Source organism: Scylla paramamosain, chromosome 24 (assembly GCF_035594125.1).
Source record: "Scylla paramamosain isolate STU-SP2022 chromosome 24, ASM3559412v1, whole genome shotgun sequence".
In the NCBI taxonomy this organism is placed as follows: domain Eukaryota; kingdom Metazoa; phylum Arthropoda; class Malacostraca; order Decapoda; family Portunidae; genus Scylla; species Scylla paramamosain.
Genome location: NC_087174.1, coordinates 20,773,108 through 20,795,607, shown reverse-complemented (window position 1 = coordinate 20,795,607; position 22,500 = coordinate 20,773,108). Strand labels below are relative to the sequence as shown.

Below are 22,500 nucleotides of genomic sequence, written 5' to 3'. Positions count from 1 at the left end.
GAGGGAAGGGAGCGGGAGGAGCAGAGAGGAACCTTCAGAGTGTAAAAGTATGTTTATGGTTTAGGCGACTTAAGGATGAGTTGGGGGGATTCCGTAAAGATGATAGACGATAGAGGTGTTGGTGGAGATATAGGGAAAGGTACTGTGTGGTGTGGTGAAGGTGAGGAGGGTAGAGATGAAGGTGGAGGGATGGAAAGAAAGTTATTATTTTGTCTGCGTGTGGTGGAGATGAGGATACGAGGCGTTGATTAATGGACGGGGAAGGTACTGTATTATAACTGTGAATCTGTGGTGGTGAAGAGAATACGAGGTGCTGATGGAGGGATGGAAAAGAAGGTACCTTATATATTATTTTGCCCTCGTTGTAGAGGTGAGAAGAGTACGTCCTGGAGGTGAGGGTAAAGATGCTGCTGCAGGGATGGAAAGAAGCTACTGTATTATAATTTTGAATCTGTGGTGGTGAAGAGAATACAAGGTGTAGATAGAAAGATGGAAGAGAAGGGTACCTTATATAATATTTAACCCTTGTAGTGAAAGGGAGAGGGAAGAGGGTAAGGGGGTAGGTGATTTATAAGGGAATGGAAGGTTTTTGGTTATGCTTTTATAGAGACAGTGCTTAGAAAGTTGGCTACGTAAAATATGTATAACTGCCTGTAATGAAAAGATGATGAGATAGAGAGTTGTAGAGAGAGAGAGAGGAAGAAGAGAGGGAGAATGAATGTTATTGTGTTATGCTTGAATAAGAAAACCAGTGTTAGGAAAGGAAGTTTGCAACGTACAGAAAATATAACTATGACTGTACTGAAAAGGTAAGAAGGTGAGAAAATATAAAAAAAAAAGAAAGGAAACTGATAGGGAAGAAATTAATTGAAAGTGATTGAGTGTTGTACAAATGAACGATAGTAGATATATCTATAACTAGTACTGATAAAGACAGAAAGAAATGTAATGTAAAAAAAAGGAATAAAAAAAGAGATGACGTATGAAAGTATTCGATATGTTCTGCATGGAAAAAAGAGGCCAAAACCGGGAAGGACAGTAAGCAGCAGTGAACATAACAGACCGTGGTGAAGATAAAGACGAAGGGAGGAAGAAAAATAAAGTAGAAAGAAAGAATGAAAGTTGCTGCTGTATTCTGCTGGAGAGATGAGTGAGAGTTGAGATAGGAAGGTATAACTACAACAGAGACAACTAAAACTGTATTGACGAAGGTGTGAAAAAAGAAAGATTATACAGAAAGGAATGATTGAAGTAACGGTTGTGTTGTAACAGAGCAAATATAACTAACTACAGCAAATATTAACTAACCTCCTGTGTAGTGACGAAGTTACAAAGAAAGGGATTAATGTAGAAAGGAAGACTGGAAGTAATGGTTTGTGTTGTGTTGCATTGCGAGTCAAGGCTGAAACTAAAGGGTGATGGTGAACGTCGTCATTGTCAGAGTGAGTGGATGACAGTGAGTGGATGACAGTGAGTGGATGACAGTGAGGGGGGGGGTAGTGACAGCGAGGTTAATACGAGAAGAGTGCTGGGATGTGGTGCTAATACTGTGTGTGTGTGTGTGTGTGTGTGTCTGTGTGTGTGTGTGTGTGTGCCGAAATGTCAAAAGTGTCGCTTCAGTTGTGTCTGTATATTTATATAAATTTTATTCCTCCTCCTCCTCCTCTCCCTCCTCCCTCTCTTTCTTTTACATGCATTCATTTCATTCTCTCTCCTCTGCTCCTCCTCTCATCTCTCTCTCTTCTCTCTCTCTCTCTCTCTCTCTCTCTCTCTTCTCTCTCTCCTCTCTCTCTCTCTCTCTCTCTCTCTCTCTCTCTCTCTTTGATATTCACCTCTTTTCCGCAGAACGAAAAAAAAAAAGAAAAAAGAAATAAATAAGAAAAAACGCTAAATGAATGAGAAAAGAAGAAAGAAGAGTATGATTAGTGGAGAATATTAAATAAAGAAATAAAAGATGGAAGGAAAAAAAAATGGAAAAAAAAAGGGAAAAAAATTCATACTTGTAGAGAATTTTCATCATGGGAGACATTGTTTCCCCCTCAACGGAGACAAATTTCCTCAATCGGGTGAAGGGAATGGATGGAGGGATGAATGGAAGAAGGGGAGGGAAGAAAGGAGGAGAGGGGGGGAAGGAGAAGGAAGTGATGGAAAGAGGGAGAGGGGAGAGAATAATGGAAAGGAGGGAAAGAGGAAGTGATGGAAAGGAGGGGAGAGAAGTGAAGGAGGGAAGGAGAAAAGATAGAAGGAAGAGAAGAGCAGGAATAGGAAGAAAGACTGGAAGGAGGGGGGAAGGGGGAAGTGATGAAAAGGGAAGGAAGGAAACGTGATGGGGAAGGAGGGGGAGAGAAGTGAAGGAGGAAAAGGAGGAAAGGCCGGAAGGGAGAGAAGGATTAAGGAAGGAAGGGAATGGGGAAGAAAAGGAGGGGGAGGAGGAATAAGAAGGGAATGGAAGGGTGAGAAGGCGTGATGAAAGGAGGGAGGTAAAAAAAAAAAGAAAAAAGTGAAGAAGAGGGAGGAGGAGGGAAAAGGAATAGAAAGGAGAAGGAAAGATGGAAGGGAAGAAGGACCAGTGAAGGAAGGGTACAGTTTGAAGGAAGGGAAGAAAGAAAGGAGAGAAGGAAAGAATGGAAAAACGGGGAAGGGAGTTTGAATCAGGGTTTGTTTCCTTTTATAGAATTATCTCCCTCACCGTGATGTACCCTGATCAAACCCTGAGAGGCCCTTCTCCTCTCTCTCTCTCTCTCTCTCTCTCTCTCTCTCTCTCTCTCTCCTCTCTCTCTCTCTCTCTCATCTCTCTCTCTCTCTCTCTCTCTCTCTCTCTCTCTCTCTCTCTCTCTCTCTCCCTGACAACTTTCCCTCACCCTAACTTACCCTAGCCACAGTCATCGTAATAATACTCACTCACTCCTACTAACACAGCTTTCCCCACACTCATCCTAAACAACCTTTTTCTCACTCACCCTAACAACTTTCCTTCACCCTAATGTACTCTGGCCACATTCACCCTAAAGTTTTACCTCACTTCAACCTAAAACTTCCACTATCAGCCTAACACATCCTTCTTTTATTCACCCTAGCACGGAAATTCAACACACAGCCTTACGTAACCTTCCACCCACTCACCCTAACACTACCTTCTCTCACCCTATATATGATTTACTTGTTTCGCTAAAAAAAATAATCAGTAACTCTTATTCACCCTATCGTTAACTTTCCAAGTCACCCTAAAAAAAAAAACTTTCGTCACCCTTCCTCACTCTACAGTAACTTCTGACACTCACCCTAATAGTCTTTAACATTCTTACTCATCCTCAGTAACTCTAAATTTCCCTACATTCACCCTAGCATAGCCTTTCCTCATCTTTACACGCCGATAGTAACGCTACACTTTCATCACTCACCCTCTCAACATTTCCTCACCCTTACTCACCTCCAATAACTCTAATACACATCTTAAACAGAAGCTTCCCCTCACCTTTACTCACCTTAATCGCGTACACTTTCCTACACTCATCTTAACACAACCTTTCCTCACCCTTAGTCACCCTTAAGAACCCTACATTAATCTCACCCTTCCTCACCATCACCAATGATACACTTTCTTACATTTACTCCAGCACAATCTTTCCTCACGCTTCTTCACCCTCACCGTAACAGACCTTTTCCTCACCCTAACTCACCCTTGATAACCTACACTTTCTTAGTCACCCTAAACGTAACCTTTTCCTACCCTTACTCATACCCTTGATAACCTACACTTTCTTACATTTTTTTTTTTTTTTTTTTTTTTTTTTTATGTAGGAAGGATACTGGCCAAGGGCAACAAAAATCTAATAAAAAAAAATGCCCACTGAAATGCCAGTCCCTAAAAGGGTCAAAGCAGTGGTCAAAAATTGGTGGATAAGTGTCTTGAAACCTCCCTCTTGAAGGAATTCAAGTCATAGGAAGGTGGAAATACAGAAGCAGGCAAGAAGTTCCAGAGTTTACCAGAGAAAGGGATGAATGATTGAGAATACTGGTTAACTCTTGCGTTAGAGAGGTGGACAGAATAGGAGTGAGAGAAAGAAGAAAGTCTTGTGCAGCGAGGCCGCGGAAGGAGGGGAGGCATGCAGTTAGCAAGATCAGAAGAGCAGTTAGCATGAAAATAGCGGTAGAAGACAGCTAGAGATGCAACATTGCGGCGGTGAAAGAGAGGCTGAAGACAGTCAGTTAGAGGAGAGGAGTTGATGAGACGAAAAGCTTTTGATTCCACCCTGTCTAGAACAGCAGTATGAGTGGAACCCCCCAGACATGTGAAGCATACTCCATACATGGACGGATAAGGCCCTTGTACAGAGTTAGCAGCTGGGGGGTGAGAAAAACTGGCGGAGACGTCTCAGAACACCTAACTTCATAGAAGCTGTTTTAGCTAGAGATGAGATGTGAAGTTTCCAGTTCAGATTATAGGTAAAGGACAGACCGAGGATGTTCAGTGTAGAAGAGGGGGACAGTTGAGTGTCATTGAAGAAGAGGGGATAGTTGTCTGGAAGATTGTGTCGAGTTGATAGATGGAGGAATTGAGTTTTTGAGGCATTGAACAATACCAAGTTTGCTCTGCCCCAATCAGAAATTTTAGAAAGATCAGAAGTCAGGCGTTCTGTGGCTTCCCTGCGTGATATGTTTACCTCCTGAAGGGTTGGACGTCTATGAAAAGACGTGGAAAAGTGCAGGGTGGTATCATCAGCATAGGAGTGGATAGGACAAGAAGTTTGGTTTAGAAGATCATTAATGAATAATAAGAAGAGAGTGGGTGACAGGACAGAACCCTGAGGAACACCACTGTTAATAGATTTAGGAGAAGAACAGTGACCGTCTACCACAGCAGCAATAGAACGGTCAGAAAGGAAACTTGAGATGAAGTTACAGAGAGAAGGATAGAAACCGTAGGAGGGTAGTTTGGAAATCAAAGCTTTGTGCCAGACTCTATCAAAGGCTTTTGATATGTCCAAGGCAACAGCAAAAGTTTCACCAAAGTCTCTAAAAGAGGATGACCAAGACTCAGTAAGGAAAGCGAGAAGATCACCAGTAGAGCGGCCTTGACGGAACCCATACTGGCGATCAGATAGAAGGTTGTGAAGTGATAGATGTTTAAGAATCTTCCTGTTGAGGATAGATTCAAAAACTTTAGATAAGCAGGAAATTAAAGCAATAGGACGGTAGTTTGAGGGATTAGAGCGGTCACCCTTTTTAGGAACAGGTTGAATGTAGGCAAACTTCCAGCAAGAAGGAAAGGTAGATGTTGACAGACAGAGCTGAAAGAGTTTGACTAGGCAAGGTGCAAGCACGGAGGCACAGTTTCGGAGAACAATAGGAGGGACCCCATCAGGTCCATAAGCCTTCTGAGGGTTTAGGCCAGCGAGGGCATGGAAAGCATCATTACGAAGAATTTTAATACGAGGCATGAAGTAGTCAGAGGGTGGAGGAGAGGGAGGAACAAGCCCAGAATCGTCCAAGGTAGAGTTTTTAGCAAAGGTTTGAGCAAAGAGTTCAGCTTTAGAAATAGATGTGATAGCAGTGGTGCCATCTGGTTGAAGTAGAGGAGGGAAAGAAGAAGAAGCAAAGTTATTGGAGATATTTTTGGCTAGATGCCAGAAATCACGAGGGGAGTTAGATCTTGAAAGTTTTTGACATTTTCTGTTAATGAGGGAGTTTTTGGCTAGTTGGAGAACAGACTTGGCATGGTTCCGGGCAGAAATATAAAGTGCATGAGATTCTGGTGAAGGAAGGCTTAAGTACCTTTTGTGGGCCACCTCTCTATCATGTATAGCACGAGAACAAGCTGTGTTAAACCAAGGTTTAGAAGGTTTAGGACGAGAAAAAGAGTGAGGAATGTACGCCTCCATGCCAGACACTATCACCTCTGTTATGCGCTCAGCACACAAAGACGGGTCTCTGACACGGAAGCAGTAGTCATTCCAAGGAAAATCAGCAAAATACCGCCTCAGGTCCCCCCAACTAGCAGAGGCAAAACGCCAGAGGCACCTTCGCTTAGGGGGATCCCTAACATAATTTTTTTCACCCTTACTCACTCTCAATAACTCAAAATTTCCCTAGACTCACCCTAACAGATCCTTTCTTCACCCTGACTTTGCTTCAATAATTAACACTAACTTCCCAGCACTTACCTAATATAATAAACCTTTCTTCACCCTTACTCACCCTTAGCAATCCTACACTAACCTCACCCTTCCTCACCCTCACCAACGATACACTTTCTAACGCTCTAACACCACCTTTCCTCACCCTTACTTAGCCTCAAATAACCTTCCAAAACTCACCCTAACCATCAGGAGGAAATAATTAGCTAACTTTTTTCCTCCCTGAATTAATTACATCTTCTCTTGACCATAAAGAAAAGTTCTTCATCCTTCATCTCTCACTCTTCTCTTCTTTCCTCCTTTGCCCACGAAAAATCAATAAAACTTTCTTCATCCTAACATCACCCTTGTGTCGCCCTAACGTCACCCTTATTCTCACCCTCTACAGGTTCTGCCGGGTCTCTACGTCGGTAACATCAGGGACAGCAAGGACAGCGACCAGCTCAAGACACACAACATCACACACATCCTCGCTATCCACGACAATGCCAGAAAACTCCCGTGCAACTCAGTAAGTGCCGCTCAGATCCCCGCCAAAGACCTCTTGTAGGCGCGCACTCCTTCCTTGGTGGTGTACGCGCCAGGAGGGACAAATGAGTGGTGGTTGTGGAGGTCTGTGTTGAGTTGTGTTTACTTCGCCTGTGTTGATTTTGGTTCTTCTTGTGCTTGTGTTGGGTTTTGTTGTGTGTGTGTGTGTGTGTGTGTGTGTGTGTGTGTGTGTGTGTGTGTGTGTGTGTGTGTGTAGTGGGGGGGCGGGTACTGGGATCTTGTTCTTTCTTTTTCTTCGTTTTTTTCGGGTTTTTTTTCATTTTTTTTCATTTTTTCTTTCTCCTTTTTTCTTTTTCTTTTACGTTTTTTTCTTCTTCGTTCTTTTATTTCTTGCTTTTTTGCGTCTTCTTATCCTCTTCATTGTTATGGATGATTTTTTTTTCTCTCTCTCAATCAACGACTACTTTTTAAACACTCTTTTCCACTACAATCTCTTACCTCTATAACTTTAAAATAAATACCTTAACTCCTATTTCTTATTGCATGTCCATTTAAACCATATTAACAGCGCTCTGACCGTAGCAATAAGGCCCGCATTCTGAAACACTTTGCTCTCTCATCACGCCTAATTTCAAGGCTCTCAGAGATGATTACCCGGGTTCTCAAGAGTGTTTCTCCTGTTAATATTATAGAAATCTTGTTAATCTGACACTAGAACAGTAAAAGTACCTTAAGCAGCCTTTTGAATGCAGTGGAGGTGCGGCGCAGAAGTGCCTCAGAACAAGGTCCTAAAAAGGTTAAGACTGTAATGAGGATAAGCAGGATGGTCATAATATCAAATGCTGGTTCATCCTTTCCCTTTTTACTTGTATATTAACCTTTCGTAATATCCTACCTCTTCATATTATTTCCTCCTCTAACTTCCCCTAACTCGTCCCCTCTGCCTGTCTCTATTACCGGGCTTACATTCCCCTCACTCTCTTCAGAAACTCCCCAAGAATGTTCCAGCACGCTAAGCCTTCTAGATCTCCAATGTTCTTTTCTGTATCCCACGTTTATGTTGCTGGTTATGTCTTGCCTTTGTTTCGTCTTTGTCTTTCCTCTGTCGTCTGCATCTCCTGGTTTACGCTTCCCTCTTTCTTCGTAAAACTCGAAAGAGAAACACCTGTCTTCTAAAGTTTTCTGTCTCCTTAATGGCCACTTTTCTCTCCCCTTTGTTGTTGTCCTTGGTGGTGATGGTAGCGGTGGTGATGGTGGTGGTGGTGGTGATGGTGGTGGTAATGGTAGTTATGCCGTGCCCCTTATCTTTCCTCACCACGCCTCGCATTTCATACCACCCATCACCACCCAAGCCATCCACCTCACCCCTCCACAACCTCCTCCTCGCACACCAATCCCACTTCAAGCTATTCGCCTCAGCAATTCGTTTTCGCTAACTGCCTGTTTTCAGTTTCTCACCCTTCGCCGCGACGCTTCCTTTCTTCCCGTTTCCTATAACTCTTGTCACGTTACGCGTCTCTTAAACATCCAAATAGCGTGTTCTTGTGCGGTATCATCCCTATGCATAACTGGATTCTCAATCTTATGGCCATTTTTTTTTTTAAACAGACAAGTTCGCTCTCTTCTCACATTCACAGATTAGACACACGTTCAATTTCTGTCTCTCCTTGTCATTCCCTAATACATTTTTCAAGGGGCAGAAGAGTTTATTACTTCGCCAACAGTACAAGCTCTTTCACTGCTACGACCTCTTCTTAACCTTAATGCAAATGCTGCGGTGAAAGTATTAGGTGTGATCTGAAAACACCGCTGGCAACGAAAAGAATCAAGTAGTTTAAAGTCTCTAGTGTCTGTGTTGCTATTTCTGATAAGTTAAGTCGTCTTGAGTTACTAAAATGAGGTAATATAGGACATTATGTTATTAGCAAAGGGTTGACAAAGTATCTGTCTTATTTTAGCTCAGTTTTCGTCTAGGAATGCTGAAACGAAGTAATGAGGGACGTATTGTCATTAGTAAAGAGTTGGTAAAGTGTCTGTCATAACCTTGGTTCAGTTAAGTCGTCTAGGGTCAATGAAATGAAGTAATAAGGAACGTACTATCATCAGCAAAGGATTGGTAAAGTGCCTGTGTCATATTCTGGCTCAGTTTTCGTCTAGGACTGCTGAAACCGTGTAATAAGGGACGTACTGCCGTTAATAAAGGATTGGTAAAGTGCCTGTGTCCTATTTCTGCTCGGTTACTGAAATGCAGGGAAATGAGGGACGTACACTCATTAGCAAAGAGCTGGTACAGAGCAGTTCCCCTTCCTCTGCCCTCCAAAGTCTAGTTTCCCAGTAGGTCACGGGGGCATCAGGACACTTGGGTAACTAAACTGGTCATTACAGGAAGGCGGGAAGCTGTTTACCATCTCCTTTACAGCGATATTGGATGGAGTTTTCCCAACTATCTCACCTCCTTTGGCTGCTGCTGGTCACGTAGAGAGAGAGAGAGAGAGAGAGAGAGAGAGAGAGAGAGAGAGAGAGAGAGAGAGAGAGAGAGAGAGAATGCAACTGACCACATATACCTGCCTGCACTAACACTACAACACGAAGAAACCTCACACCTTCCCACGCACACACCTCACCTGACACAGTTACCTGCCCACACCGCTCATACTGCATTCACTCCAACCCACGCACTGGACACGCAGTCCCCAAACACCAACACCTTCCCTTAACACCTCTTCATCTCTTTCAGGATAAGGAGTACCTGTGCATTACCGCCTCAGATTCACCTGGGCAGAACCTCATGCAGTACTTCCCAGCTTGCAACGACTTCATTCACACAGCCAGACTGAAGGGCGGCGCCGTCTTGATTCACTGGTGCGTGTGTGTGGGTGTGTGCGTGGCTGGGAGAGGCTGGAGCGGTGCTGTGGTTATATATAGAGTCAGGAGTCTTCAAGAGGATGCATGTGGTGCTGTGTTGGGTGTTCAGCCTGCATTGGTGGTGTGTCTGATGGGTTATCGTGGCAGTGCGATGTGAGGAGGTGGTGGTTATTTTGGTATGTTTGAGTTGGTGCGAGTTGTGGTGGTGGTGGTGGTGGTGGTGGTGGTGGTTAATAATAATAATGATAATAATAATAATAATAATAATAATAATAATAATAATAATAATAATAATAATAATAATAATAATAATAATAACAGTAGTAGTAGAAATAGTAGTAGTAGTAGTAGTAGTAGTAGTAGTAGTAGTAGTAGTAGTAGTAGTAGTAGAAGTAGAAGTAGAAGTAGTAGTAGTAGTAGTAGCAGTAGTAGTAGTAGTAGTAGTAGTAGTAATAGTAGCAGTAGTAGTAGTAGTAGTAGTAGTAGTAGTAGTAGTAGTAGTAGTAGTAGTAGTAGTAGTAGTAGTAGTAGTAGTAAGAACAACAACGACAACAACAGAAACAGCAACAGCAGCAACAATAGCAACAACAACAACAACAAATACCCTTTCCCCAATTCATAAAGAAAATACTAACTTTCACCGTAAACGTGCCCACAACACATCATCACATTTTCACTCTCCACGAGCAGATTAAACACCCCACAAAACACATCTTCCTATGGACAACACGCGGGACTAAGGCGAGAGATCTTTTGATTCACTAAATATGCAAATTATCTCCATCATTATCACCGCGTTTGATTCACTAAAAATGTAAATGATCCATATCACGGCCAAGTTTACGTCCCACCACCATCATCACCGCTAGTCTCCACCTCTCTCTCTCTTCCCCGTCACGTACAGTCTGGCGGGCATGTCTCGGTCCGTGACGGTGGCTGTCGTGTACGTGATGTGCGTCACGTCCCTCAGCTGGCGGGACGCACTCAAGGTGGTCCGCGGCGCCAGGAATGTCGCCAACCCCAACGTGGGGTTCCTGAAGCAGCTGCAGGACTTCGAGAGCGACAGGATGGCTGAGGTGAGTGTGAAGACCGTATCCCGAAACACTTCCGCACTGTCACCTCCACTACATTCAAAAGGCTCCCCTTATTGAAGTTGCGTGTTTTAAGGGTGTTTTTACTGTTCTAGTGACAGTTTAATAAGATTTCTTTATTATTAACAGAAGAAACACTGTTGAAAACCCGGCTAATCATCTCTGTGGCGTCTGAAAAGAATCGTGATGAGAGAGCAAAGCGTTTCAGAATACGGGTCTGAGTCCTGCGGGGCATTGCTGACGAGTCTTTGAGGGCCAGGAGGGGCTAATGAGGGTTCCTTATTGCTGCACAAAAGCCCTTAAGTAATGCGTGCTTAGGGGTGAAAGAGGGGCGATGGAGGGCGACTAATGGAGGTAACGAGGAGCCAAGGGGAGCTACTAATGGGATTCGGGGTTTTGAAGGAGTCACACGAGTCTGTTGACCTAAGGAGGAGGAGAAGGAAGAAGGAGGAGGAGGAGAAGTGAATGTTTGCCACAAGAGAGGAAAGATGCAGCTGTCACCTTTCCCATTCGGCATCTCCTTTTCATTTCCTGACCCAAAGGTTTCCTCGCTCCGTCAGTTCTCTTTCCTCCACTTGTGTTTCTGTTTCTACCCTCTTAATTCGCCACTTTCTTGCTTTCTCCTTCCTCCACTTCTCCTCCATCCACTGACTCGTTCCACTTGGCAATTCACTTTCCTCCACACTTGCGTCCTTGCTACCCCTCCCCCCACCACGACCCAAGACAGGGCATCTATCTTCCTCACCCGCTTCCCTTTCATGCACGCCTCACCACCTCTCTCTCTCCCGTCTCTCTCGTATCTCCAGGAACGGCGACGCCTCAAGGCCAAATACCCAAGCGTGACCCTGAAGGAGGAGGACGAGCAGATGGCGAAGACCCTCCTCGCCTCCTACTACCACTCCCTCAGCGTCGGGGAAATGTGCGAGGGTAACTGTCCCCAGGGAGTGACGTGTCCCAGGGGCATCTGTCACCCCGCCCGCAGGTGAGTCGTCAGGAGAGAGATCGGAGTGAAGGGCAAGAACATGTAAAGTGTGAGGAACTGCACTGAGTGATGACTAGTGTGAAGTGGAATGAAAGGAGGCAATCAACGTTATAAGTTCAGGTTCATAAGAGTAGTAGTGAGGGATTAAGCGACAGCGCGAGAGAGAGAGAGAGAGAGAGAGAGAGAGAGAGAGAGAGAGAGAGAGAGAGAGAGAGAGAGAGAGAGAGAGAGAAATTCCATCAAGACGGTAATAATGGGGGTAATAACAGAGCGGAGCAAAATAATTTCACGCAAAACGGGGAAGACAGATAAAAAAAAAAAAAGCTATGAGGGAAGAGGAAAACGAGAGGAAATGAGGAAAGAAAGGAGGAAACAGAGGAAAGGTGCATGAGGAAAGCAAGTTTGATATCACACGGAAACAACATCGACCTTCTCTTTAACACGGAAGGGCCAAACAGCTTTAACTAGCCTGTGTAGTGCATGTGTGTGAGTGTGCCTGTGTCTGTGTGTGTGTCTGTGCCTGTGTGTGTGTGTGTGTGTGTGTGTGTGTGTGTGTGTGTGTGTGTGTGTGTGTGTGTGTGCGTTGCTACATGTGTCTGGCTTTTATTATGTGTTCTATCACCTCCCCTCCCTCCATTTTTTGCGTCCATTTTTTTGTGTTAATCAAGTTCCGTATATTCCCGTGTGTTCCCTTCCCGTGCCCTGTGTATGTTTGTTCCCGCCACCACTCAGGTGCTCTTCCTACCTATCATGTCATGTGTGTCTCTTTATTTAGTTTATTCAGCCGCTCCTCGACCAGCAAGGCTTCGGGGTCGACCAAAAAGAAATGAATTTAGACCAGCCATGGTAGTATTTTTTCTTCTATCGTTTCTTTCTTGAGCATTCACGGTTTTCATGCAGCAGCACTCAGCACCGCCAGGGTATTGCATCACCAGTAGTCAGCACTGTTAGCAATAAGCTGCCTTTTGTGGCCTCCTCTTTCTGCTCAGGTGGTCACACTGAGTTGAGTTTCCAGATGATGTGAAATATTTGAGTTCGCGAGGCTTTTGTGCACGTGTCTGTGTGCGTGTGTATCTGTGTGTGTGTGTGTGTGTGTGTGTGTGTGTGTGTGTGTGTGTGTGTGTGTGTGTGTGTGTGTAATTGGTTCTGTATATTATCTTTGTCTGTCTGTCTGTCTGTGAGTCTGCCTGTCAGCTTGTCCCTGTTTCTCTCTCTCTCTCTCACTCTCTCTCTCTCTCTCTCTCTCTCTCTCTCTCTCTCTCTCTCTCTCTCTCTCTCTCTCTCTATCTCTCTCTCTCCCTCTCTCTCTCTCTCTCTCTCTCTGATCTCTCTTCTTGAATATTGAGAGAGAGAGAGAGAGAGAGAGAGAGAGAGAGAGAGAGAGAGAGAGAGAGAGAGAGAGAGAGAGAGCACCAACAAGTAAAAGCAATAAAGACACAATTAAAAATCAATGAAAAATCACAAACAATATAAACAGACAAGCAGACACAAATAAAACACAAATGAGCTTTTGCAAATAAATAAATAAATAAATAAATAAATAGATTAATTGATTGATTAAACAAGTAATCGGATAATCACGCAAGTAAAACGCACCTCAGAAATTATATACCTTTTCCTTCCTTTTCTTTCCTTTCTTTTTCTTTTCCTTATTTTTATTTGCGATTTTCACAAACAAGTCACAAACCAAAGAAACGACAAGAAGCAAGTGTCCTTGACCCGTAAGGAGAGTGGACAACAGACAATATTTACCGATGCGATGATACACAGCGCGAGGTGAAGAGGAATCTAGGATGGGAAGGGGCGGGAAGGGACGGTGGAGGCAGTGGGAGTAAGGGAGGTGCAGGTGGCGGCAGAGGTTAGGCAGGAAGGAAGGAACCGTTGGGTTGACGGGAAAGGACGAGAGAAGAACCTGCAAAAGGACGTGAGATGAAGGAAAGGAGAGAGGACGGGCAGGTACAGCCACTCAGCACAAACAGCAGCAGCAGCAGCAGCAGCAGCAACAGCAGCAACAGCAACAGCACATATTAAAAATTATAATCAAAAGTCAGGAGTGACAGACTGCCGCACCACCAAGCTATTGTGTTTTGTAATTGTCATTTTCATAGTTTTGTCACGTCCTTCATCCCCTCCCCCCCTTCCCCTCCGCTCCGTTCTAATTCTTAAGCCTCATCTCTCTCTCTCTCTCTCTCTCTCTCTCTCTCTCTCTCTCTCTCTCTCTCTCTCTCTCTCTCTCTCTCTCTCTCTCTCTCTCTCTCTCTCTCTCTCTCTCATATATATATATATATATATATATATATATATATATATATATATATATATATATATATATATATATATATATATATATATATATATATATATATATATATATATATATATATATATATATGCAAACACACACACACACACACACACACACACACACACACACTGTACAATCTCGTAGTAAAGGAATATAGTGCATAAAATGATATAGAGAGCTTTTCTCCCAAAGTATTACCATCACCTCCACAGCCCTCCTCCTCACAAGTGTGTCTAAATCACACCTACCCTGCCATCCTCACCATTACTAATACACTCGTAATCATCACCATCACCACCGCCACCAGCCTCTTCCTCATCCCTGTGACTCGGCACCGCTTTTTTTCTTTTCTAACCACCCGGGGAGGCGTGTGGCACTGTGGTGTACTTGACATTTGGAATGTACTTTTGCAACAAACCATATCTAAGGCAGCTGTTATATGTGTCAAAGAAGATGACTAATATAGGAAGATACAAGACGTGCATAAAACTTTAACTGCCTCCCCTTCCCACACCGCTGACTCCTCCTATCCTTCACAGGACCGGCCTCTTCAGGAGAAACTCCCGCGAGAGTTCCGGGAGCAGGTCATCCAGCCCATCCCGGCGATCCTCCAGTCCCAGCTCAACATCGTCCAGCCCAGCCACCTCCCCTGTGCCTCCGCGCCGCGCCAGCCCCACCCCGCCCTCACCACTCACGCGGCGCAACAGCAACTCGTCCCCGCAACTCACGCCGCCCCAGCATGGCTCACCAAACAACCAGCGTAGCTCCTCGACAAACCGTTCCTCCATGCAGGCCTCATCTCCAGTCTCCTCCCCAAAGAGAAGCTCCTCTCCCTCCAGTCCCAAGCGTGGATCTTCGCCGGTTCGCTCTCTCAGCTCTTCTCCAAATAGCTCCCCAGCCACGTCCCCGAAACACGTCTACACGCCGTTCATCTCCCCTAGAACCACCTATACGTCCCCACCGGGCTCCCCCAAGCGCTGTCCCTCTCCTGTAGCATCCCCCAAGCGATCCCTCTCGGCGCCTAACTCTCCCCAGCGGACGGTCAAGAAAGCAACACTGTCTCCGCGAAGCATGCTGAGACAATGCTCCCTCTGGCAACACTCCATTAAGGTCAACGGAGTGGACAGCAAGTCAAAATATATTTCTGGCCTCGTTGTCGTCGACGGTGACAGAGAGCTAACTCAGAAGGAAAAAGAATTACTCAGATCACTGGAGGAGAAAGGTGTTCCCATTCGACAGCTGAGGCCGGATTCAGTTGGAGGCCTGCACCTGTCCAAACAGACGTCCCTGCCTCTCCAGTCAACACAGGAAAAGTCACCGACCTTCCATCGTCCGCTGCAAAAACAAACATCACTCCCGCCACAACCCAAATCCTCCTCCTCCCATCCTTGCCATCCTACCGTCCTCGGATCCTACTTACAGATCTATCGGCAGTCATCCCTCCCTGAGGAATGTGAGGACCATGTAGACCACACCATCCCTTCCTCAGACCAGCAGCTGTACCGCTGGATCACACGACAGTCTCAGCCACCTGAGCCTCTGCCTTGCCCCTACGATGAGCTTTTCCGGCAGGCATCACTCCAGGAGTCCAGATACAAACCAAAATCCTCGCCCTTAAACACTAACCAGACGGCATCTGAGGAGAAGAAAAACAAACACAACGATCTCAAATCCGGAGAGAAGGACGAGACTCACACACTCTCGAGGCTTGCATCTGACAATCAAGTGGACAAGACCGTCAAAGGATCAAGTGAGAAAGACTTATCTGTGTCCAAGACAAGCTGTTCCAGGGATCTGCCGGCAACACCCGCCACCATTGTGACGCCTGCCACACCCACCACTCCTGCCACGCCCGTCACATCTATTTCGCCCATCATGAACACAACATCTACGCCATCAGCATCTATTGAGCCTGCCATGTCCAGCACATCTGTCACCCTCACCACACCTGTCACACCCACTATACCTGCCACATCCATCACATCCGCCACCACCACCACTACCACAGTTGTCACATCCTCCACATCAACAAAAACCACCAACAGTTCTGAGTCTTCCACATCGGTTGCCTCAGCTAAGCCCACAGAACCAGTTGTTTCTGGCACGCCTGCCAAATCTGAGAATAAACCCCACAAAGAAAAGGAAGCAGCAAACACATCACCCAAGAAGGGCGCAGCCGCAAAGAACACATCAACAAAACGCACGCCCACGCCGCCATTGCCAACTAAATTCAAACAGAAACAAAGCACTTCGTCAAGGTCTCCTTCACAGTCGCCCAAAACCAAAACTCCACCACTCAAGAGCGACCACGAGCAACCATCACAGACGCCAGAAGCTGGTGGCGAGACGCAGCTTCCTCAAGGCGAGGAAGGAAAATCTGCAGTTACCAAAAACCAAAATCAGGACTCGAACACTCATAAGAGGCACACATCTGAATCTCCCACAAGTTCGAGGTCTGTATCTCCACCAAGGCCTCACAATAAACCAGGCTTCGCTGTGAAGCAAGAGGAAGCGAATCATCCCCGAAATAGGAAAGACTCCATGTCAAGTGAACCTTCAAAAAAAGACCATAAGGAAGCTCATCTACCGAAGGATCATAAACACGCCACACCCTTAAAGAAACGAAATTCATCATCTTCTATGAAACACGATTCTAAACCAGGTTTCTCCGTGAAGAAAGAACCAAAACCTGGGTCTTCTGTAAAACAAAATACAACACTGGAATCTAGCTTAAAGCAGGACAAAAAACCTGGCTTCCCTGTTAAACAAGACAGTCAGTCAAAGTCAGATTCTGCTCCAATCAAAGACCACAAACAAGACACTTTACTAAAACAGGACTTCAAGCCAGGATCTCCAGTGAGCACAGAACACAATTCAGGTTTGCATTTACACAAAGAACACAAGCCTGAGTCTCCCTTAAATAGAGATAGCAAACCAGGAGCCAACATAAACAAGGATCACAAGCAAGAGTCCTCCGAGCAACGAAGCAACAAGGCAGGGACCCCCTCAAAGGAAGTCCATAAGCCAGAATCCTTCTCGAACAAGAATCAAAAGCTAAAATTTCCTCTAAAGCAAGACCAAAAATCAGATTCCTCTTCAAAGCATGACCAAAAACCCGATTCCTCTTTAAAGAAAGACCAAAAAACAGATTCCTCTTCAAAGTACGACCAAAAATCAGATTCTTCGTTGAAAAAAGATAAAAAATCAGATTCTTCGTCGAAGCAAGACCAAAAATCATATTCCTCTTTAAAGAGAGATAAAAAATCTGATTCATCTTTAAAGAAAGACCAAAAATCTGATTCCTGTGCAAAGCAAGATCACAAATCTGATTCCACTTTAAAGAAAGACATGAAATCAGAATCCTCTCTAAAGAATGAACAAAAATCCGTTCCTTCAAAACAAGACCAAAAATCTGATTCCATTTTAAAGAAAGACCAAAAATCTGATTCCACTCTAAAGAAAGACAAAAAATCAGATTCCTCTTTAAAACAAGACCAAAAATCTGATGCCACTTTAAAGAAAGATCAGAAATCAGATTCCTCTTCAAAACAAGACCAAAAATCTGATTCTTCTTTTAAAAAGAAAGACCAAAAATCAGAATCCTCTTTAGATAAACACCAAAAACCTGATTCCTCTTTAAAGAAAGACCACAGATCTGATTCTTCATTAAAGCAGGACCAAAAATCAGAGTCATCTTCAAATCGAGACCAGAAATCTGAGTCATCAAGACATGACCACAAATCAAAGTCCCCTCTAAGGCAGGACCAGAAGCCAGATTCCTGTTCAAAGCAGAACCAAAAGTCAGAGTCCCCTCTAAAGCAAGAGAAGAGGCCAGAGTCTCCCCTGAAGAGGGACCACAAGCCCGGATCTCCCTTGAAGCAGGAGTACAGGTCAGGATCTCCCTTAAAGCAGGAATTCAGGCCAGGTTCTCCCTTGAAACAAGATTATAGGCCGGGGTCTCCTTTAATACAGGACTACAGGCCGGGATCCCCCTTGAAGAAGGACTCAAGGCCAAACTCTCCTAGTTTTGGTCCAGTGGTAATTTCAAGACCCTCAACCCCTCTGTCTGCATCACCGCCACCACCCAAACTACCGCCGCCGCCACAGTCACCCAAGCGTTCTGGTGTTCGTAGGAGAGGCAGCGCTGCTTCTTTGGGAACCGATGGTCGTCGAACCCAGACCAAGCCTGAATGTCCCTCACGGAACAATCTTCCGGATGCAAGTCACCAGACACCCTCAACCCCATCACACGCTCCTCCACAAACCACCGGTCCACAGGCGACAAGTGCCCAGAAACAATCAGCCAGACCATCAACACCTATTCAGGAACAGCCACGATCCAGTCCTCCGCTTCCTGCCTCGCCACGCCCATTACCTTACTATCATAATCAGGTAGACCAGCCAGCCTGCCCTCCCTGCCTACCAATCCAGTCTCGACCCCGCGCCTCTCTGGAACCTTTGACATGCGCAGCTAAGCCGCCATCCAGCAACCCAAGCTCTAATTCAAACACAGTGACACAGAACTCTGTGTCTCATAACGGTGTCCCTCCAAACGCCGAAACTCCAAAGCCAAAGCCAAATTCTTGCCCTCCTCGCCAAGACAACATAAAGCAGCCACCCACAGACACCCGTCCGACCCAAAGCGCAGCCAATCAAGCACCACCCGTGACTCCCCAGCTCCCCCCAAAGGCCCAAGCCACCAATATGGAAGCCAAAGACAATTGCTTTCAAGTCATTCACAACAAACAAAACGAACCTCCGTCTCTTCCGAGAGATAAAGCAGTAACTGAGACGCCTCCTACTTGTGCATCCACACACTCCTCTGCACCTTCTCAAGGCAGCACTTTTCAGAATTTCCACGAACTCTTCAAGAAATGTTCAGTGAAAAATCAGCAGCAGGCAGAGGGTTATCTACAGACTGCCTCGTCCATAAACACTGAAACACACCAACAAACATTAGCTGTTCAAACGTCACGAGGTCTGTCCTCCAAGTGACGCCAAAGTTTCTCAGTTCAGCGGTGATGACAGTCTGCCTTGCCTGCAGCATCTGCATAACCATGCACGTCGTTCTTGAACAGTGTCTGGAGTCTCAAACAAATCCCTTTCTGCAGCCACCACATCTCCTGAGTGGCAGTGGTCCTACACAGAGCGCCTTTCTGGCCCTCAGGAAGGAAGTTCGAATGAACCCGAATTATCACATATTAGCACTACATGCGTTAATGTTCTTGGTGAATCTACCATGCTATGCCACAGAACATGGCTAGCCCACGAGCTTTCTTCCAACCAAACACAGTCAAAGAACATTCCTGGTGACTTACTGTGAACAAAACCTACCCGGCCTCTTTCAAGCACTGTTGCACATCATGGTGCCCAGAGCGCCCATGCCGTGGTGACCCCTGAGGTATGACAAGCAGTGCGATAAGTCCCTTAACTGATTGTCCTGACTCAAAACTTTCAATGATTTACAGTGCTAAGTGCATCCTGTGTATCTGGAAACTGAGTCATGGTATTGAGTGACTTTTTCAAGTGAGAGACTATGAACGGAATGGCTCATGCACGTTTGCACTTCTCATATGAGTCATACAACAAAGTAATTTTAGAGTTAAAAAATATTCATCCAAGGCACGCCAGTGTTCCATGCCGGAACTGGCGTGGCCTTAAGGGTATCACGACTGTGGAGGAGAACTCGACAACACTCAATCTCGGCTCTAACCATTACAGCATAAGTAAAATCTAGTTCTGAAAATGCCATGGATTACTGAAAAAAAAAAAAAAATCTTTAGCTGATGAAAATCTATATCACGCCGATATGATGATATCGAATTCTCCTCATCACATCTAACCTCGACCCTTTTTATCTCTCACGATTACGGCTCGCCATATCTCACCTGGTGGTGGCCTCCCACGCCTTGGGCTGAGTCATGGCTGCCGGAATAGGAGAGCAAGCCTGTTCTTGTGTCTTTGAATCACAACGCACAAATCATCAACATTGGAAGGTCCACGAGACGCCTAAACAACGCCAAACAACTCAGCCCGCGCTGGTCACTGCACCTCCTCCAGCCGGGTCACATCAACAGGCAGCAATTGACACTATTTGTCCCTCCACACCTGTCCTTGGCCCCGAACTCGACAGGAGAGCAAGCTTAAGGTCCATTTTTTAATCCAGTTCCTATACGATTCTCAGCCGTGTAGTCTCCGCTTCTTAAAACGCGAAGGCTTAGAGGCTGTGGTAGTTCCCTTACCTTAGATCACCTGCCCTCCCTGCCCGCCTTTCCCGCCCACCCGCCAGCCGGTGTTAGGCACGTACTACTGCTCCCTCTCACACCAAGGTCCGGGACTCTGGCGTGTTCTGGGACAACTTTCATATTCTGCTTGTTCAATTTATACTCTGATAGGTGCTCTATTTGGTGAGTTCCCTTGTACCACTCCCTCTCCATACCTCTTGCTGGTTTTCACTTCTCATTCTCGTCTTCGCAAGCACTTCCTCTCCGTCCAAGTGTTCAAATTTTTCACTTCAATTTTTCTCATGTTCCCTTGTTCATTTTCCGTGTTACAATGAATCTCTCTCTCTCTCTCTCTCTCTCTCTCTCTCTCTCTCTCTCTCTCTCTCTCTCTCTCTCTCTCTCTCTCTCTCTCTCTCTCTCTCTCTCTCTCTCTCATTGTTGTTCTTCCTTGTTTTCTGCGCCGCATTTTAACGTTTTCATATCTTTCATTCCCTCTGCACCACCACCTTCACAACCTACCACCATACCACCACAACAACCTACCACCATACCACCACAATAACCTACCACCACACCACCACCACAACCTACCACCACACCACCACAACAACCTACCACCACACCACCACAACAACCTACCACCACACCACCACAACAACCACCACCATACCACCACAACAACCTACCACCACACCACCACCTTCACAACCTACCACCATACCACCATGCTACTACTACTACTACTACTACTACTACTACTAATGCTGCTGATAATACTGTTGCTAGTACGACTACTACTACTACTACTATCATTATCATTACTACTACCACTACTATTATAGCTATTACTGCTGCTTCTGCTACTACTACTACTGCTACTACTACTACTACTACTACTACTACTACTACTACTACTACTACTACTACTACAATTATTACTACTGCTACTACTACTGCTACTACTGTTGTTGATATGGCTATTATTACTAATCTTAATACTCCCCCACTACTCCTACTACTACTACTACTATGAACACTACTACTATTACTACTACTACTACTACTACTACTCCATACTACTTATAACTAATGCTGCTCCTCCTCCTCTCCTTGCTACTACTACTACTACTACTACTACTACTACTACTACTACTTCTACTACTACTGCTGCTGTTGCTGCTGCTGCTGTTCCTACTACTTCTGCTACTACAACAGCTAAAACTACCACAACTACCACCATCCTACCACCCTACCTACAATGGTTATCCTTTTCAACCCACCACCACAACACCACCACCATATCACCACCACAACTACCACACCACCACCACCACCACCGCCACCACCACCACCACCCACCTCACCTCACTTATCACCACCGCCACAATCACCACCACCACCACCACCACCACCACCACCGCCGCCGCCGCCATTCTCAGTGTGTGTATCATGATTAAAGCTTCACCCTCCCCTTCATTCACCAATCATTTCAACTGTGATAGTGGCTAGGTAAGAGATTTTTTAACGATCATGTTCTTTTGCTACATTTTACCGTTCATACTGACCGCTTCGCCTCGCCTCGCCTTGCCTCGCCTCGCCTTCCTCCTCGTCCTTGCCCCTCTCCTCCTCCCACGCCCGGACAACTCCCGCTACTGCCAGGCCCGCTCAGCTCATATGACTTAAGGTATTCGCTTGTAATATAACATGCCTTACCTGAACGCATATTTAGAGAGCGCTACACCTAGGAAATTACCAATAATAATAATAATAATAATAATAATAATAATAATAAAATAACCAGCCTCCCCACGTCAGTCAGAAAAGCATCACCGCGTCCTTTATCTTTCCCCGCCACCTTAAGCCCCACACGCCGCCGCGGCACCGGGCAGCGATAGCGAGGCTCGTACTCTGAAACACTTTGCTCTCTCATCACGATTATTTTCAAAGGCCACGGAAATTATTAGCCTAGTTATCAAGTGTTTCTCGTGTTAATAGCGTAAAAATCTTGTTAATATGCCACTAGAACCGCAAAAACACTCTTAAAAATCTGTGTAACTTAAACTAGAGCCTATTGAGTGTAGTGGAGGTGGGGCGCAAAAGTGTTTCAGCATGTGGTCCTCAGAGGCTCGCCAGGTAGGATACGTTACGCCAACCGCTATACACAATTCGCAAACGAGATGAGAAGCATTCGGCATCTTTACTAGTGCTATAGCGAAGTCAACGCTCGCCTAGTGATCCAAATAACTCGCCAGACGCAGTAGCCGCTTCACTTTCCCTCTAAAGCGGGATGCTTGCCCCCCTGCAGCTCCTCACTCGTGTTTGTTGTAAAAGAGTGAGGACGCGTGCCCCTCTCCCTTCCCTTCAGGCTCGCGTGGGTGGCTATAGTACGAGTAGCCTGTTCGCGCTT

At 45.4% G+C, this 22,500-nt stretch overlaps 1 protein-coding gene across 3 annotated transcripts in view; it reads left to right on the top strand.

Moving 5' to 3' along the window:
- LOC135112868 (serine-rich adhesin for platelets-like) overlaps window positions 1-21,462 on the top strand; it is a 49,052-nt gene extending 27,590 nt beyond the window's left edge. For all 3 annotated transcript variants that reach the window (XM_064027789.1, XM_064027790.1, XM_064027791.1), the window contains 5 exons: window positions 6,526-6,648; window positions 9,364-9,488; window positions 10,396-10,567; window positions 11,389-11,564; window positions 14,409-21,462. In XM_064027789.1, the coding sequence (XP_063883859.1) occupies window positions 6,526-6,648; window positions 9,364-9,488; window positions 10,396-10,567; window positions 11,389-11,564; window positions 14,409-18,864 (5,052 nt within the window). In that variant the 3' untranslated portion in view covers window positions 18,865-21,462. The remainder of the gene's footprint in view (window positions 1-6,525; window positions 6,649-9,363; window positions 9,489-10,395; window positions 10,568-11,388; window positions 11,565-14,408) is intronic.
- The last annotated feature ends 1,038 nt before the right edge of the window (window positions 21,463-22,500 follow it).